General features: G+C 34.6%; 1 protein-coding gene across 2 annotated transcripts in view; it reads left to right on the plus strand.

The window, feature by feature from the left end:
- si:ch73-383l1.1 overlaps positions 1 to 2,975 on the plus strand; it is a 258,616-nt gene extending 255,641 nt beyond the window's left edge. For both annotated transcript variants that reach the window (XM_068220987.2, XM_021475936.3), the window contains 2 exons: positions 1,020 to 1,320; positions 2,065 to 2,975. In XM_068220987.2, the coding sequence (XP_068077088.1) occupies positions 1,020 to 1,320; positions 2,065 to 2,840 (1,077 nt within the window). In that variant the 3' untranslated portion in view covers positions 2,841 to 2,975. The remainder of the gene's footprint in view (positions 1 to 1,019; positions 1,321 to 2,064) is intronic.
- Positions 2,976 to 20,544: the final 17,569 nt, after the last annotated feature.

Genomic DNA, 20,544 nt, shown 5'->3' on the forward strand with positions numbered 1-20,544 from the left:
GTGCATCTTGCTAAATGAAAATAATACACAAGTTTCTTAAAAAAATACAGTATGCATACATATACAGTCTATATATATAAACAGTCCATGTTTAGCACTTCAAATTGCTTATAAGCATGTCAGTTCAGTGTGAAACATTGAGTCTCATTGGCGCTGACCACTATACTCTTGCATTATTACTGTTTGAATAGACTCTCTCCATTGGCAGGTTGGTCACAGTTTTATTTCACCTGAGTAAAAAAGCAAAATTGCATCGACGTCCTGTCTCATATAATAATTAAACCTTACCTCTTTGCACTTGACTTTGGGAAGTGTATCTAAAATCTACAAAACGCTTTTCAAAACACTAATCTCACTACATATTCTACAATAAACATCTTTAAATTCACATTTTATTCTTAATGCTGTGATTTCTCCAAATAGTTCCCAGTGTCTTACTGCAGAATTTTTTAAATGTATTTTTCACCTTACACTGAACTAAAACCTTAAAAGCTAAATAATAAAAGTATAAGAAAAAACAGCAATAGCTGCTCAATGTATCAACAAATGTCTTATTTTTTTTACTTCAAGTACAACTGAACTTAAAATTAACCATATGATTTTGTTTGCTCACATTACTAGTTTTGTGATGAACAATTCATTTGTGCATGTCGTCAAAATTGCCCTTGCAATCTTTAAATAAACAATTCTTATTTTATCTTCAAATAAATTGTCAGATTAGGTATGTTTAAGGTATTGGGTGTGGCTTACATACTTAACCACGCCCCTCCAACTGTCAGTTTTGACAACACACAGAAATGGTGAGGAGGAGGTGTTTGGTCTGGTTTGCTCTCTCGAAAACCATTTCCGGATCTTTCTGAATGAAATGCCCACTTTTCTACATCCAATCAGCTTGCAGTAGAAAATCAAGCCATGCCCACTGTTTTCTCATATAATATTCAGTTCACTAGGAACTGTAACAATATGGGGACGAATACGGTCGCATGTGGACTTTAATGTTATGTTCCTCTTGTGATCAGAATCAGTTTGGGTATCATGATGGAAGTCGGTGTCCTGAGGACGTAACGAGGTTTCATGAAGTGGCTGCTGCTGGAAACGCACCCTCTGCTCTTGGAAGTGCACAAAGAGCAGGTCTGGATCTGGTGGAGGAGCAACACTGTAATGGCAGCTTGAAGAAACAGGCCACGGTTCATTCAGTGGAGGACAGCAGTGGCCAACGTTACAGCGCAGACCCCACTGTCCTGCTGGGAGAGAAAACACAGAGAGAGGATACAGATGAGGATGGGTACATGTCCCCTATGAAGGACAAGATCTCCACAAGTATGTTCTGTTTTTATTCTTTATCGGATTTTATGAAAATCTGGTTGGTGCTTTAATTTAATTTAATTTAATTTAATTTAATTTAATTTAATTTAATTTAATTTAATTTAATTTAATTTAATTTTATTTTATTTTATTTTATTTTATTTTATTTTATTAATTTTTTTTGCACAAGTTAAACTTCATTTTATTTAGTTTAAATTTAATTTATTTTAATTGATTTAGATTTTTTTAATTATTAAACTAATTTTTTTTTGTAATGTAATTTTATATTTTTTTATTTAATTTTTTATTTTACTATTATATTTTTTTGTTCTTTTTATTATTAATCTTTATTGAACTAAAAGTTTGGGAAATTATGTGTAGTTTTAGTGAACGTAAACATACTATTTTTTCATATTTCTGTCATGTGGCATAAGGATTAAACTAATTATCACAAATAATTTGCTCTAAAATACTGATCATAATCATGGTCATGGGATTAATTTTCTCGAAAAACTAAAACTTAAAATATTAATATTGTTTCATATAATTCCAAATAATTCCCAGTACTGGGTTGCGGCTGGAAGGGCATAAGCTGCATAAAACATATGCTAGAATCGTTGGCGGTTCATTCCACAATGGCGACCCGTGATAAATAAGGGACTAAGCCACCGGACAATTAATGAATGAATTAATAATTCCAAATTAAGCACATTCATATTGCACAGCCCTATGATTTTTTTATCTATGCTATTTTTCTAGATCATTTGAATCCAGTTGAGGAGAATCCTTTCGTAACAAGACGCAAAAGCAAAGACGTTCATGCATTGGACAACCCGGGTTACCACAACACCCCTGACGGAAAGCCCAAATGTGAAGACGAGTACATTAACGAGCCCCTTTACCTCAACACGTTCAACAACACCAGCGACATCCACCAGGAGATGCTACGGAAGAACGGAGTCTCCATCCCAGCACAGATGACCACAGCTGGCCACATCTTACAGACGGGTAAACCCCATCACCACAGCCATGGGCCGCATGTTCACTTCGCCATACCTCCAGTCCAGCCGGTGCACCCTGGACCCATGAGCCAAAATGATCACAATGCACATTCAGTTCAGTCAGGCCACGATCACGCCGTCAAATCCGGCCCATCAGCAGGTCAGATCTGTCTAGTGAGCCATCAAGTCCAACAGGGACATCCGAGCAAATCCAACCGTTCACCACAACAGTTTCAATTATCAGGAGGTAAACTACCAGGTCATCCAGTGCAGCCAGGCAGCCAGATTGGGACTGTATTAGTGGACAAGATGTACAAGAACAGCTTTGACAATCCGGAGTATTGGCAGCACAGCCTTCCTCCACCTCAAATCTCCCAGGACTCTTCTTCTGCGGTCTGCAATAACAAGTTCCTTTACAAGCAGAATGGCCGCGTTCAGCCTCCTGCGGCAGAAAACCCTGAATATCTGTCTGGTGTGAAGCCGGGAATGGTCCTGCCGCCTCCTCCGTACCGGCAGAGGAACACTGTGGTCTAACGTCCAGGTCTCCATGCTCTGTAGAGCCTGGTTCTTCTACCAGCACCTTAAATGTCTTTCCGTTATCCTCAAAAAAATATTGAATATGAATAATGTAAGCCACTGAACTGACGTTATAAGACAAAACAAAACAAACATTGAAGGAAAAGGTCAACTCATCTCATCCAAACATTCATCCCCATTCACCCCACCGGTCACCCAAGAACTTTTTGATTTTCCTATCTACAGGTATTTTAATAAGCCTCACACAGGATGTCAATGAAGATCTGAAGCTACACTGATCGAACACTCAGTCCACACTGGAGTTAGCAAACTCAGAGAATCTCTCATCCACACTGAAACAATGGAACATGATGAAATCCTTGTATTGAAGGATCATTGAAATAATACTGACAGGCCAGACATGGGTTTATATTAGGGCTGCACGATACTGGAACCGTATGTGATATTTGATGTTGTTGAGTATTGCGATATTAAAATTTCTTACGATATTATGTTTCACTAGAAAAAAAAATGCTGTTTTTATTAGCTGTTTTTACCTTATTTATTTATTTAAGAGTATTTAAATAAACATGCACAGGATATTTTTTTTCAGATCTAATTCAGACTAAAGAAAAGTAGCTGCCAACATTTGTCTCAGATATTCTGGGAGATTGGGGGAGGGGGAATAGGGTGGGAGTTAAGCTGTGGTCTCACTAGACTTTTCGCGCCATAGACTTCTAAACACAAGCTAGTGCGACAAGATTCGCAATGGGCTATATTAACACAGACTTTTAATTTTCACCCAGGCAGCCCGGCAGGGTCCAGTGACCTGTCTTTCTACTACAAGATTGTCACGTTTAAGATCTGATTTCTTTAAAAATCAGCAATCTTCACTGCCTGTTAGATAAATGATATGATCTCAGATCGGACAAGAAGCACTGCTTTAAATTCCATTTCCCCCTGCCTTGTCTTTAATATATGATTTTACCCAAGTATTTTCAATGGAATTTCTGCGCTAGCCTGTTACTAGGGATGCAACAATACAGTTAGCCTGCGGTTCAATACATACCTCAGTTTTTTTAACAAGATTTTCAGTTCGTTCGGTTCAGTTCTGATGGCGTTTCTATTTTGTTACTCTTTGCTTAGGCAATAGGAACAGTAAGAGATTAAGGAGAAAAAAAATGTAAACGATATATTGCAATTTCACCTAAAAGACAAAAAAGTGCACTAGTTCCTAGTGTATTGTGTTTAAAAAAAAACTCTGAAGGCTCACAGCTTCTGGTAGCCTATGTACAAACTGGGGAACACATAAAATCCTACATTTTGAAAATAAACAAACATGTGAAATTAATAAACATAAATTGACCATCTTAATTATCTCGGTGCTGAAAAAAAATGTGAGACGGTAGTCTGTGATGTGGATAGAGTGCTTTTATACAGATCCCATAGTTTTCCGCGATTAACAAAAAGTCAGAAATTTTCGCGATCCTGCAAAATTCTTAATTAAACGCAAAATAATTGCAAAAAAATTTAAATAATCTCATAAAACATCAAATCCTAAACCGTATAATCAAAAGATATTTATTTCAGTTTGCTATTAAATGTTTTACATGACTTATCGACGTTTCATACGCAGCGCACCTGATGTATTTGAGTGTTTCTCGAAAAATGACATCTCACCTGCGCCCTCACAATCGTTACATTACATGGATGTCAAAATAACGTTGTCCTTAGACGCTGCCTAGACATTGAATTTTGGTCACCTGACATCATGACCTAAGTCTAATATTAACGTCTTATGATGTTGTGTGCCTCCTGGTACTGGTCTACGTCATACCCAATACCTGAGCTACCTTAATATTTATTAATAAAGAGCTAATTGGGAGGTTTTTAAAGCAAAAGTCATAGTCAATGGATTGCTAATCGCGAGAAGTGAACCTCACAATGAAGTGTGACTATGAATTATTTCCAAACAATGCTATTCAATCAACTGTATACAGTATATCGCTATATATTTTGCTGAAAACTAAAACATCACAATGTCACATTTTTCCAATGTCATGCAGCCCTACTTTACAGTCCACAATACCGCAAGACAATTGTGTTTATAGATTGATCAACTTTGGAGAAAACTGTTTCAGTGTGGATGAACAGCCAAAACAGAGAGAAAAAAAAGCTAATATACACAGATCAGTGCATATTCAGAGTTAATAAAATCATTAATTTGCTGAATTTAGATATTGAGTCAGCCATTTTGAAAGGTGCTGGCAAGTCCTTCATTGGAGAAGACCATGAATGAGAAGTAAAAATTAAAATTTTTAATTTTAAGCGGACGGAGAAGTGAATTAAAGGGATTATGCACTTGTGTTTTATATTTGTCGTGACTGGAACACTTGCACTTTTGCTGCCCATTCTTCATACCGCTAAAACTGCTGCCCTACTGTACACGGACGACTACTGTTAGACTTGAGAGGACTGGGAAATTATGGACAGTTGAGTTCCTCAGCACAATGAGTTGAATGGGAGGCTGATAAAAGCACTGGGAGACATTTGTTCATACTGAGAATACAATAGAATAATCTTCAGTGAAAGTCAGGGGTGGTGATTCCCGTTTAGTTCACCTTTTGAGAGATATGAAGAGCTCATTTTCGGGACGAGCAGCACTGAATGGTTTACAGGGTGTTTACATAATTTACTTTATCAGTAGCTGAAGTGAATACGCTTTGACCAAGGGTGTCTAGGAACTTCAAATCTTCTTTGCAGGAATTTTAAACTGCGACTTTGTGTTTTTACTGGTTAAAAGTCTTTGATCAATATCGTTTAAGTCAACATGAAATTGGCCTTATTTGCTTTCTTAATGCTTCATAATCATTCAACACAATGGATTTGTTCCACATCTGAATTTGTTTTACAAATAACCAAGTAAACAATAAAACGAATTATCCTTTAAAAAGATATTTGAAATACATTTTAGAATTAGATTGTATGCCTTTCTACTTCAAATTTTCACATTTAAATGTTAAAGGGACAGTTGACAGGCTGAAACACACTAGGAAATACATGGAGAACATTGTTGGGGAAGTTACTGTTAAACTTGAAACTAGTTACTCACCAGAATAATTTGCTAAGGAACTGTCAAAAACCAGAAACCAGAAGTTTACATACACTAAATAAGGAGCATAACCATTTTTTTAAACGTTTGATTGTAAATCATACTAAACGTTTACTATATTAGGTCCGTTAGGCTTACCTAAATGGTTTACATTTGCTAAATGCCAGAATAATGAGAGAATTTATTTTTTTATTTTTTATTTTTTTTATTAATTATTTTTATGCCGTCAAAAGTTTACATACATTTCCTTGGTATTTTTTTTTTTTTTAGTTTTGCTTTTAAACTGTATAACTTTGGTCAAATGTTTTGGGTATCCTTCCACAAGCTTCTCACAATAGTTTGAAGGAATTTTGGCCCATTACTCCTGACAGAATTGTCTCTTGATTGATGAAATCAAGTCTGAATGTGACTTATCTGTGGATTGGCCTTCAGCATTGAGACTTTACTCTGATCTGAGCTAAACTACACTCAAAAAAAAGATATTTGCTGCTTGTTCAAACTATTAATGTAAACTGAGCTCAAACAACACAATTCTTGAGTTTTTGGGGGGGACGTAATCCAATCCAAATAAATTTTGAAAAAAAAAAAATGAGGTTAGCCTAATTTCTTCACGTTGGCCCAACAAATCAATTGTGTGGAACCCAACTATTTTTATAGTAACTCAACTTCATCAGTGACGTTTATAATAAAATGAGCTGAAGCAGTTTGAAATTAACAATTCAAAACATAATGTGGCTTTAAAGGATGGCACGGTTGCTTAGTGATTAGAACTTTCGCCTGACAGCAAGAAGAGTCCCGGTTGGGCCAGTTGGAATTTCTGTGTGAAGTTTGCATGTTCTCCCTGCGTTGGCGTGGGTTTCCTCCAGGTGCGGAATAGGTAAATTGGATGAACTAAATTGGCCATAGTGTACGAGTGTGAATATGAGTTTGTATGGGTGTTTCCCAGTATTGGGTTGTGGCTGAAGGGGCATCCACTGCGTGAAACATAAACTGGATAAGTTGGCGGTTCATTCCGCTGTGGCGAACCCCTGATAAATAAGGGACTAAGCTGAAGGAAAATGAATGAATGTGGCTTTTACTCTCTTTTCTGCATCTAGTTAACCTGCTTTGATACAATCTACAATTATAAAAAAGCAAGATAAAAAATAAAGATTAATTTATTTAATTACCATCACATTTTGAAAGCAAATTGTGGGTTGAAACCCGTTTCATGTTGATTTTAACCAAAAAAAAAAAAAAAGTTTCAGTGACATATTTTCAGGATAGCTCATGTGGACTGCGTTCTAATTCCAGCTAAAGACAGCCAATCAGATTAGTTTTAATCTGCTATAGTTAACACATACAATAGTGCAATTCAACTTCTCAGTCCTGAGCCTTTGTCAAATCTGTAATTGGAAAATGGAATTTGGGCACAACATGATTATTCTTTTGTTGTCTATTACTATTACTATTTATTCACAATGGCTGCTATGCATTTATTATTTAGGGCATTTCATTACTCATTTTCTGAAGGTTTTCTTGATTAGGCAAGTTGGATGCTGTTAAAAAACAAGAAAAAAGAAAAAAAAAACATTGATGTTCCGCTCATAAGCACTAACATATCTCAGAAATCTGTCAGTGGTCTGAAGTTGTGTTTTATTTCTGTTGTTGTCTGTCTATTATCTCACACCTAATAACAAGTGTAGCACAAATACAGTACCTGTACATGTTGCCCCTGTAGTTTCCAATCTGCTAGTTTCAAGTTTCTGTGTAGAGTTTAATAATGAATTGTGAAAAGGCTTGTTTGTAGTCGAGATTAACTTCTTTTGGTGACATCCTGCCTGATTTGTGACATATAAACAAGAGATATTATGTTGCAACAAAATACATAAGCATTTCAACAGTCCTAAACTGCCAAATATCATAAAGCCTGGTCCTTAGGTACCATTAACATGAACATGTTTATTGATGCCATTTACAGCATGGCCATATTTGAGGTATTTATTTGTGCATTGCTAATATTTTTATTATGTTTTGGTATTCATATATGAGAAAGTGTTCAGTTCGAGTATTATAAAGTGTAAACCCTTCTACAGATTTAGTGTAGTAATTATCTGTAAATTGTATTGTACATTTTAGAAGTAATATTGCAGTTTATTTTATTTTTATTTATGCTTTCAGAGGCTACATTTATTTGATCAGAAATACAGTAAAATAGCAATATTGTGAAATAATATTGGCATTTAAAATGTTTTTGCTTTTAGTAAATAACATTTCAGTGATAATATTTATAATCTAATTTATTCCAGAAACCCTCATTTACTAAAACATTTCAGTAAAACTTTACTTGAAGGGGTGTTCGTAAGACTGTCATGAAACCTTAATAAGCTTTAATGATGTTAATGAGATTTTATGCATGCTTATGACAAATGTTAAGTGTCATTTGCTCAGCTATGTCATTTTAAATGCAAAGATGACATAACTTTGTCATGACAACTTATGACATAAATACTTGTTCAACTTGTCATAAATATGAATCTCATGAAGCCATTATAAATGTGTCATGGGTATTTTTCTGATCACATTTTCAGTGGAACAAACTGTATTTGTCGGTAAAATGTCTCATTAAAAGTTACATTACTCTGTCAAAACAGTGTCATTAATATTTAATGACATTTTAATTACAAATTCAGCTTGTACCACTGAAGTTGAGGACAAAAACATATTTATATGCTGTCATAAAATTCATGACACATTTAAAATGGCTTCATGACAATCATGTTTATGACAGATTTATAACAAGTCTTGGTAATGTCAAAGACAAAAACCGGTTGTGACATATTTGTGTATGTCAAGTTGCTATAACAATGTCAACTTTGCATTTAAAATGTCTTAACTAAGCGAATGACACTTGATAATTTATAAATTAATAATATGTTCAAAATATAAAGGAATAACATGAACAATAGAATATCATTTTTCCACAAAAAGAAATTTGTCAGCCAATCAGAATCCACTTGGAGACTCTAGCAGTTAGAATGGCAGGCAAAATTATATGATTCTGGACTTTTATTATCCAAAAGGCAGTCTTGCACTGATGTGGATGCTCTAAAAATGCTGGGTTGTCGCTTCACACTAAGAAATTCTGGGTTATTTAAACTCAAACTGGGTAAAATATGGACTAACCCAAACATTGGGTTAAAGTTGACCCTATCAATGTAATTTTAAAAAAGTTTTTAGAGTGTTTGGGTAAAAATGGACAGACCCAACCTTTGTTTTTGTTTTTTTGTTTTTGTTTTTTTAAATGCGTTTTAAAAGAAAAAAATAACCCATTTGGATTTTTCTATATTTAATATATTTAAAATAAATTTGTCAGCCAATCAGAGTCCACTTGGAGACTTTATCATTTAGAATGGCAGGCAAAATAACATGATTGTGCATTTCTATTAGGCAAAGTGCAATCATGCACTGATGTGGATCCTCTAAAAAATCCTAGGTTGTCCCTTCAGTTTAAAAAATGCTGGGTTATTTAAAACTGGGTAAAATTTAATTTAATTTAATTTTGGTCCTATTAATGTAATTTTAAAAAATGAACTCAGTAGGGTTAGTGGCTATTTACACTCAGAATTGTGTAAAAAAAATGCATTTTAGAGTGTTTGGGTTAAAAATGGATAAACCCAAGCCTTGGGTTTAAAAAAAAATTACATTAAAAAATTAACCCAGTTGGATTTGTCTAAATTTAATTACAAAATATGTGTTTTTTCATTGTCCTTATAGTTTTTGGTGTGAACGGATCTTAAAGTTGTTATAAAAGCATGCATAAAGTCTTATTTACATGACATTTCATGTAATGATTATAAAGATTTAGCACTTCAAGTAAAGTGTTACCAACGTTGTCTAATTGTCCATGTTGAAATGTTGTGATGCTCAGTATTTTTCTGTGGAATACTTATAAATACTGTAATAGGACAGCATTTATTTGAAATACAGTCTTTTATAGCATGTCTTTACTGTCAGGATTAATCAATAGGATCAATTGTTAGTAGTACATTCTTTCAAAGAACGAGTAGTGTGTAAAAGGGTTTACAGTTTACATTCTAGCTACTTCCACTGAATACTAATGAGATCACATTGAGTGAAATACTTAAACCATATTTCATATTTCACTGCAGGGAAGCATCTGTTTATACAAATTCAACCTTTTTACAGACTGCCGAGAATCACACAGTCCTTGACTTTTAATGACCTACCAAACCATGTGTACATATATGACAAAAAACGTAGTAGGAAAACACTTTTTTTAACTTACAACAATTTGCGTGCAGTGAAATGTACTGTATTTCTGAGCCATGAGAGTATACAGGCATCAGTTACAAGAGTGTTGTTCTAAAGAAAAGTGAAGCGTATTTTTGTAGAGCTCTGAAAGATTTATGGGAAAGTGTAAATATATAAAGACTGTTGCATCAAGACTTTTTTTCTCTATTTTTTTGTGTGCCATGAAGCGTTCAGTTTTGTTTAACAAGCACTGTCTGTATTACGGTCTGACATTGTGTCAGTAACTTTGTATTCGTGACGTTTGATTTGATCTCAAGTGATGTTCTGTTTTCCTCGGGCTTGTTTCTCCGTGTGTCATGCTCTGTTTTTGTGGATTTTCTTCTCTTGCTGCTTCTATGGTTAGTTGTGGCCCTTTCTTTCTCTCCCGAAGTGCCCATTTTCTCGATTCTTTATCTTCTTTATCGGTTGTAAATATGACTGTTTAAGACTTACAGCATAAGATTAATAATCTACTGTACTTCTGTCAGCCTGATTTTAAAACCCAGTACTGATATATATCTAGAGTGAATTATCTTTGTTATTTATGATGGACATTTTGTTTTGTATGTCTGCATTTGGTTTGACTGCTTTTTATTATTGGATTTGATCACATGTACATGCTAAGTTTTGAAAGAAATTCTCCAGATGAAGCACTTGCATTTTTACTAATGGTGGTATGTGCTAAGCTAAGTAGAAATGTCTAAGTTCATTTGTAATAGTTATTTTGGACACTGAAGTCACACTTAAAATGAATTTTAGGGCATTTGGTAACAAAACATCACATCAAGTGGCAAATGCATTGATGATAAAATAGAAAAATTATAATTGTTCTATGAAATAATTAAAAAAATGTTCATAATTTTTGCAACCCAGGCTTATTCTGAAACCGTATGGTTACATACATTTCTGGAGAGCACCAAAAATGTCCCAGGAGGTGTGTTTTTTTTTTTTTTGTTTTTTGCAGTTTTGTTTTCATAATTTCACCAGAGGCCGCTGTTTAGGCTTTTTGAGATCTCAAATTTCTCTTACCCAACAATAAACCTTTCAATAAACCCAACCAATAGTGTTTTCAAAAGCACCGATTGACCAGCCCTCACCCACTTCCCTAAACCCAACCAACAGTTTTAAAAAGCAGTCCAGAAAAAGAATAGCTCTCGCTTAATTTTTACTACGTTTTCAGATTTTACCACATTCTCAACATGTTTTTTACTTTTTTGGCTTATAAGATAAATTTTCCTGCTTTCTGGAACTGTTCTTCACTGGTCTCGAACCCTGCTGGTCTCGAACTCCTCTCTGCTCCTCAAGTCTACCGATACATGGCAAGCTACTTAACAAACTGGTAACAGTGGGAAAGTCGTTCATATGGAGGTAAGCGGTCAGCTTGTAAGCGCAAAAAGGAACAACGTCATTGTAATGAAGTTTACGGCTCTTTGGCCGCAGGGAAGAAGGAGGCGGAGAACCGACGAAGCTTTAAAAAATTTATTAATAACTAAACCAAAACAAACGGACGACAGCTCCTCACGGAGACTGCCATCAAACTGAAAGCAAAAGTAAAATATGTCCGGGCCCGGTCCTCTCTCGGCTTCCTCTGCCGTCGTTCCTCCTTTTATCGTCCAGAGCTCCTTCCGTGGGATCTGAAGCAGGTGCGCACCGCAGGTGTATCCACTTACGCGGTGGCCTCATTCCGTTCCCATGGCTCTCGGCCACGCCCCCTCGCCACAGTCATACTGCCCCGTAGCGTTCATTTTAAAGACGAAATGCTGCCAAACATACCTCTGGCTACATAATTCAAAATCTCAAGTTTTCAGAATGAGCCTGTTGCATTTTTATGCAGTCAGTCACTTTCTTCCTTAAATATATTGTATGTTTATATATATATATATATATATATATATATATATATATATATATATATATATATATATATATATATATATATATATATATATATATATATATATAGTGTTTTATTAAATATATACACTGTATTTTTATTTATTTTTAATTTTTTGAAATTGCTTCTTTACTTGAAACCTTGCATTTTTTGTGTAAAATAAATAAATGCCACTTGGTTTGATGTTTTGTTGTTTAATGCAGTATTCAGATATTTACAAAGACCCGTTCAAACCAAGAACCATACGATATCAATAAGTAAGTAGTTCTTAATATTTAGAAATAGCATGAACAATGTAATATTGTTGCACAAAATGAAAATTGTCAGCCAATCAGAGTGCACTTGAAGACTCTTGCGTTTATGACAGGCAAAATAACTTGATTGTGCACTTTTGTTAAGCAAAATGTAATCATGCACTTATGCGAATCCTCTTAATAATACTGGGTTGTCTTATCAGTCTAAGAAAGGCTGGGTTATTTTAACCCAAACTAAATAACATGTGGACTAGCCTAAACATTGGGTTAAATTAGGTCCTATTAATTTATTTTCTTTAAATGAACCCAGCAGTTGGGTTAGTCCCTATTATAGCCAGAATTGCATAAAAAATGCATTTTGTAACCCAGTTAAATTTGTCAATTTTTTTACTTTTTTAAATCTTTTTTTCATCATGGTTATAGTTTTTGGTGTGAATGGGTCTTAAAAGGACAGTTTACCCAAATTAACATTTCTTCATTCATTCACCTTTCATTTGTTTCAAATCTGCTTGAGTATCTGTTTTCTGATAAAAACAAAAAATAGATATTTTGAAGAATGTAGGAAACCGGTACTCATTGGCTACTCATATTATTTTACTATTGATGTCAATGGGAACCAAGGATATTATAGTGAATGAAATTGAATGAAAAAAGCAAAAACTGAAATTTAAAGTTATTTTCGTTAATTGAAGCAAAAACATTTCGTCTTTGTTAATTTATTTAATGCATAATCTTACTGTAAGCCTTTTAGAATTAAACCTATCTACTTTGAACTGTAGGTGTTTGACCGTACAGCACCTCAGAGTCTGTAGCCCTGCTGCCTTTGGTCAGGTCGAACCGGTTCTTCTCCAATCATCCTCGTATATTGCTCCTGCGATAAAACCAGAGTGCACATGAAAGCAGGACGGTGACAACATTAAATACAGAGACTTAAAACTGTTACTTTAACACATTTGTGCCCAATAACGGGTTTTATTTCTGCATCTGAACAAATCTTTTTAACTGGATCTTCTAAGTGAACCGGTTGAACTAGATCACCAAATCAAAAAAGTAAGCACTTTTCCACAAACTACTTAATTTTTAACAAGCCTAATACCCCCTCTGACTCGAAATAATCAAATATATACTTTAATTCAGTTAGAACAGTAACGTTACTCTGAGATTAAATTTGAGAAGCGGTGAATTGATATTCTTGCACATGCGTGATTCAGTGAACCGAACACAAACAACAGTACATGACAGCTTGCTGTGACTGAACTAAGCTTAATCTTTAGCGCGGGTAAACCAAAGGCTTAATGGGAGGATCTGGCAAAAAAACAGAAAATCGTAATGGAATTTAAATAAGTAAATCACACTTCTGTTGGGTTGCAAAACTTTACTGCAAGACATTTTTCTGATCATGGTGACTACATAATCTTGGTATGTTGAGTCCTAACATCTGCATTAAATATCTGAACTTCCCATCACTACCTCGTATCTAACCTAAGCAGCCTTGCACACATATTGTACGCAAGGCTGCTATCTTGTGTTGTATTTAAATATGGGTAGATAGATGATAGTGTCCATGTGTCCTCTGAATACAGGTTTCAAAAAATGTATGGCTCAGTTTTTATTATACAATATTTATTGCTGATTTTGAGTCTTGCACCTGACAAATATCCCTATTTAGAAAAAATATTCTGAAACTAAGAAAAACTAAACTAAATGAAATAATTTCAAAATATAGAAACTAATAGAAACTTGTAAATCTGCTTCTAAAAACTAATTAAAACTAACTGAATTTGAAAACAATAAGTCAAAACAAAATAAAAACTAAAACTAATGAAAAATCCAAAACTATTATAACCTTGATGGGTACAAGTTACCATCATTCTTCAAAATATCTTATTTCAAGAGTTTACACTTAAGATATTGCTCAACACTATTAGCAGGTTCGACATGCTGTCCCAGGAGAGAACCCTGGGCTTCTGCCTGGTCAATTAGCATGTAAGGGGTTCCGAGATCAAGTAGATCTCGAGAGCTTCTCCTAGTAGGAGATTCTTCCAAAATAAAAATAAGGCAGTATGGTATAATCAGGCTATTTATTGTAGACTTGGATCAATCTGATTGGATTATTGCTGATTACAGATGAGAGAGCAGCTGCGATCAATCATATGATGAGCTCCTCTCGAAATTCGTTTGTAAAACTTCACTTTGTGAGCAGCAAAAAAGAAACTCAAGGTCTGGATGCACAAGAGAGTGAGTAAATGATGAGGAAATGTTCATCTTTAGGTAAACCATCCCTTTAAGTGTGTCCAGAATGTGTTGGAGCTTAGCTTTTGTCGGTCGTGTAGATTTATTTCCTTTCTATTATAACATGAAAACACCTGAAAAAACATTAGGATCAATGGTTCAGACCATTCCCCTTTCTGTTTCCATTTGAAGTGCTAGTGACCACCCTCCACCAACCCGAATGCCAACTGAAAATAATTCACATTTGTTACATGATCCTGTTACAAAGTATATTTTCAATTTAATATGAATAAAGATCAGATGAATTTGAATGAGAGCGTGTGTGGTTTACTGCTAGGAATGCATGATGCAGTGTTTGTTCAAATGCTAAAAAAAGGGGTATTATCAAAAGCTAAATGCTATTGCTTGTGGCTTTTGTCATTAGCGTTAGCATTATGAGGTGGTTGCTGATGCCTTTCTTAAATGTTTTTTAACATGCACATCATAGACTCCAGCGCAAAGTTTCCCCTAGATATGTGTACGAGTATCAGCAAAGTGATCTTCTATTCAACAGAAGTCTTTTGCTGAACTCAGGCTTTCACTGGAGTCATAAATAAAACACAACTGTCCAATGCAGGGATACCTCTCTGAAGTTTCTGAGATTAATACTAATCAGCCAACTGCATGCTGGGTGCTCAATGTGTTTATGCAGTAAAACCGAGCTTGTTTTATCAAAGAAGTAACAAAAAAAGAACGCCAGTATGTAAGGGTGTTGCCATGTGGTTGCTAAAAGGTTATGCATGGTTTTCAGCATTATTCTGGTTCCTCTGAAAAAACATACCTGCACAATTTGATGCGTCACTCGTGTTTGTGCAGCTAAAAAGGACGCATGACTCTTAAAATGCCCCATTATGCTTTTCCCCCAACATCTATTAGGTGACGTAGTTTGCAGTACAGTGCATAAAAAAGTGTGCAACAAAAATCAAAGTGCTGACAAATTGAGTTATGTGTTGTATCCAGATTCATCCCATTAAGCATTCCCTTTATTAGACCTCTAATAATCCATTCACAGGAGTGAATGAAAACAGAGAGAATCTGAGTACTGTTTTGTTTGTGCTTTGCGAGTGATAAAATTAAAATAATAATTTTTACCCTGTGATAGCTATTTAAAACCCATGTGAAATCAGAATTGACAATGTTTAGTTATTCTTAAAATGCACAATTCATCCATGTACATTTATTTACTGAAAGAAAAAAAGGGTTTGGGTTATCTTCAATCAAAGTCTGACAATTTTCTTCTGGATTTGGAGTGTTGGTCTGTCTCTGATGTTGCAATATTTTTTAGCCACACCGCTCTTATTGTTAGTTTGCAATGAGAGGATGATGCACAAATAGAAAGCTCCGCCCCCACCTCAATATTCAGTTGCAGTTGGAAGTACATCAGCATACTAAACTTAAAGTCTCAGAAAATTCCTATTCATGCAGACTTGCATGTTCTCAGAGGCGGACTGGCCATAGGAGCACCGGGATTCGAAATAATAAATAAATAAATAAGTAAATAAATAAATAATTAAGACTTTTTCTAGAAGAAAATATATCATCATTAATATTGTGAACATTTCCTTGCTCTGTTTAACATCATGTTTAAAAAAAAATCAAAAGGGGGGGTGGCTGGGCTAAAAATTCTGCCTTCAACATATTTATGGTGGTTGTTTTTTTTTTTTTTTTTTGCTTTTTTTTTTTTTTTTGCTGCTTTGTTTTTTCAATAGATCTTCTCCATAGTTTATATACAGTATTCACTCATCGGTCACTTTATTAGGTACACCTTACTACTACCAGGCTGGACTCCCATTTGCCTTTAGATTAGAACTACCTTAATCCTCCGTGGTATAGATTCAACAAGGAACTGTAAATATTCCTCGGAGAGTTTGGTCCATATTGACATGATAGCATCACGCTGTTGCTGGAGATTTGTCAGCTGCACATCCATGATGTGAATCTCTTGTTCCACCACATCTCAAAGGTGCTCTATTGGATTGAGTTCTGGTGACCGTGGAAGCCATTTGAGAGGAGGCCATTTGAGTACAGTGAACTCATTGTCATGTTCAAGATACCAGTCTGAGATGATTCACGCTTTATGACATGGTGTGTTATCCTGCTGGAAGTAGCCATCAGAAGATGGGTACAATGTGGTAATAAAGGGATGGACATGATCAGCAGCAAAACTTGAGTAGGCTGTGGCTTTGACAGGATGCTCAATTGGTACTAATGGGCCCAAAGTGCAGAAAATCCCCCACTCTGTTACACCACCACCAGCCTGAATCGTTTCAAGGCAGGATGGATCCATGCTTTCATGTTGTTGACACCAAATTCTGACCCGACCATCCGAATGTTGCAGCAGAAATCCAGACTCATCAGCAACGTTTTTCCAATCTTCTATCATCCAATTTTGTTAAGCCTGTGCAAATTGTAGTGTCAGTTACCTGTTTCTTAGCTGATAGGTGTGGTACCCGGTGTGGTTTTCTGCTGCTGTAGCCCATCTGCCTCAAGGTTAGAGGTGTTGGGCTTTCAGAGATGCTCTCCTGCATACCTTGTTTGTAGTGAGTGGTTATTTGAGTTACTATTGCTTTTCTATCAGCTCAAACCAGTCTGGCCATTCTCCTCTGACCTCTGGTATCAACAAGGCCCTCAGAACTGCCGCTCACTTGTAATTTCTCTTTTTTAGACCATTCTCTGTAAACCCAAGAAATGGTAGTGCGTGAAAATCCAGTGGATCAGCAGTTTCTTTCCCAATTCTGATGCTTGGTTTAAACTGCAGCAGATTGTCTAGACCATGTGTGCATGCTTAAAATTGAGTTGCTGCCATGTGATTGCTGAGTAGATAATTGCGTTAATGAGCAGTTGGACAGGTGTACCTAATAAAGTGACCAGTAAGTGTATATCCATAACCTAACAAAAAAAATATAGGCAGGAATACTGTCAATAAAACAAAACAATAATTACAACTCCAGCTGGATTTTATTTTATTTAGTTTTTGTTTTCTTTTCTTTTCTTTGTTGCTTCATTTTGTGTTTTCCTACCATCAATGCAGGAAGATATGTTAAGGCTGCTCCATCTTTTGGAAAGGGGGTGGAGAGTAACAACATATTTGCATATAAAAAGCCACACACAAAACCAGCATATGCTTCTAATTAAAAATAGGCTTTAAAGAATTAGGAGATATTTAGTAAGATAATTAAGAAGATATTTATTGATATGTGATCTACTTTTAGCTGAAAATCAAAGACCAATTCTGCTCAGATTTACAATAAATCTCGAAATGTAAAAACTGGAACCGAATATTAAGTAAGGGGGCGTGGGCTTTTCTTTCTTTATCAAACTAACAGTAATAGGGGTGTGGTTACAAACATTGTGACTGAAGAAAATGATCAGACTTTTTCACTGCGTTGACTTATTAATGGTTCACCTGATTAATAACAATGAGTGCTAATAAAATAAACATTGTCAATTTTGATTTCACGCACAGACTTTAAAATAGATCTAAGGTAGTCTAATGTCAGGCTTGAAAAGGTCTGATGAGTGCATGTTGTGGAGAGGGAAAAAAGCTTTGGGAAGAAAAAAAATTTGTTTATTTAATTTACGTGCAAAACAGCATCTTGTAGAATGAAGTGTCAGCTCACCAAGACACGCTGTGTTAGATCTACGGGCCACGCAATTATACTAAATCAGTCTGTATCCACCGCTCTGATGACAGCATTGTTGGACAACAATTGGCGTTTAATTGGGGTTGCCACACTGACAGGCATGTTACTTCTTTAACTGTCAGGTGGCTGTGTCATTAAAGCTGTTTTGGACGTGCTCGTCAAGTCTTAATTATCCCTTGACATCTCTGCATACCAGCCTGTCCTCTTTTCCCCACTCTCTCTTATTTGTATTTCGCTTTTGCAGTATATTATGAAGGAATGAAAGCTTTGAGTAACACAATATATTTTTCTAATCAGTTCGTCCCACCTAGTCTCATTTGTTACAGACAAACTGTCCATCTAGGCTGTATCTGTAGGCTAATAATGCTGTTCTCAAAGCTAAAAAGAAAACATTTCAGTTCAAAGTCGCTCTAACTTTATTGCTTATAAAAGTTCAAGTTTCTTAGATTTTATTTATTTATTTATTTATTTATATTTTTGCAAGTTTGTCAAATAAATAAGTTTTGTTAAATACAAATGTTTGAAAAAAAAAAATAATAATTTCTATTTCCAGAGTGCATTTTGATTTCTAACTGTGCCATTTTGAAAAGTATAAAAGGTTTGCTTGTTTGTTATAAGTTTTTTTTTGTTCAACTTTTTTGAAAAAACAGTCCAAGAGTACTTAAAAAAAAATTTATTTATTTAAATTTTATTTTTTGTTTATTTTATTTATTTATCGCATTATTTATCGCTGTTAAATGCATTAAATGTAATGTAAGGATTTTATTTTTTATATTTCCAGTGTGCATTTTAACTTTAAACTGTGCCATTTTGAATAGTCCAAGAGTACTTAAAAAACATAAAGAAACAACATTTATTTATTTTTTTCATTTGTTTTGTGTATTTATTTCATGCATTTTTATGTATGTATTTTTTATTTGTTTTTTGTTTAAATATTTTTATTTATTTATTTAGTTAGTTATTTATTTTAATTTATTTTTGTGTATGATTTTTTTATTTTGCGGGTTTGTCAAATACATTAAATGCATCCCATATTTTCAGAATGCATTTTTATTTCATTTTTGTTTTTGCAGGTTTGTCAAATACATTAAATGCACCCCAAGCTCTTTTCTTATATTTTGGGAGTGCATTTTTACTTCATACTGTGCAATTTTGAAAAATAAAATTTTGCTTGCGTTGTAGTTGTTGTCAACTATTTTTTAAAAAGTTCAAGAGGACTTAAAAAAAGCACGTATTTATTTGTATGTTTGTTTGATTATGTATTTATTCATTTGTTTGCTTATTTATTTATTTTATTTTGATTTTTTTTATTAATTAATTGTTTTTGCAGGTTTGTCATATACATTAACTTTATACTCTGCCATGTTAAAAAGTAAAGGTTTGCTTGTTTGTTGTTTGTTGTTGTTGTTTCAACTTTTATCAAAAGAGTCCAAGAGTACTTCAAAAACATCAGCTTCAGGAAAAATATAATAATTTTTCCATGCCTTGCTTTTGATTAGTTATTTTTTCTTTCTTTCTTTATTTATTTTGTTGTTGTTGTTGCTTTTTTACTTTATAAGAGGTGGTAGAAGAGTTGCACTAATGGCTCTTGTGAGGTACAAGTCTTGGATTGCATTCGCATTACTGGCACAGTTCATCTAACACACACACTTTTAGTTTTGAATGCATGCTATTTTTCATGCTTTCATGCTTGGTTGATCGGTATGTAGAAGACCTGCTCTCATGCTCCATCTCTGTCCTCAAGTGTTTTGCTCTGGTTGCATATTCAGGCTTCAGTTTTTTTTCTGTCCAGCGTCTCACACTAGATAAGAGACAGAGATGGAGAGCTGTAATTTCCACAAAGCTTACAAAGTTATGACATGGCAGCCTGCATTTCCTGTGCTGTAACACTGTTCTCATACACAGGGGTGGATTTAGTGATTTGGGGGAAATTACAGCGCAAGCAATTCCAGCCATGGGGCCCAACAGGCCTAAAAGGCACTTTCAACATTTATTTCATGTTATTTATGCTTTCATTTTATTTAGCTGTTTGTTTTTGTTTTTTTTTTTACTTTTCTATATTTCATCTTAATGCAATCTCCACATTTTAAATGATTAGTTTTCTTCAAATAAATTTACAACTAAAATTAAAAAGTATAAATTTGACTGCTGGACTACTCCATGATTGAGGGTCGTGGACAAATTTGTGCAGATGTAATAATAATATTTTATATGTATATATTATCATAAATATATATTTTATATTTAATTACAT

The sequence above is a fragment of the Danio rerio genome, chromosome 1 (assembly GCF_049306965.1).
Source record: "Danio rerio strain Tuebingen ecotype United States chromosome 1, GRCz12tu, whole genome shotgun sequence".
Taxonomy (NCBI): Eukaryota; Metazoa; Chordata; class Actinopteri; order Cypriniformes; family Danionidae; genus Danio; species Danio rerio.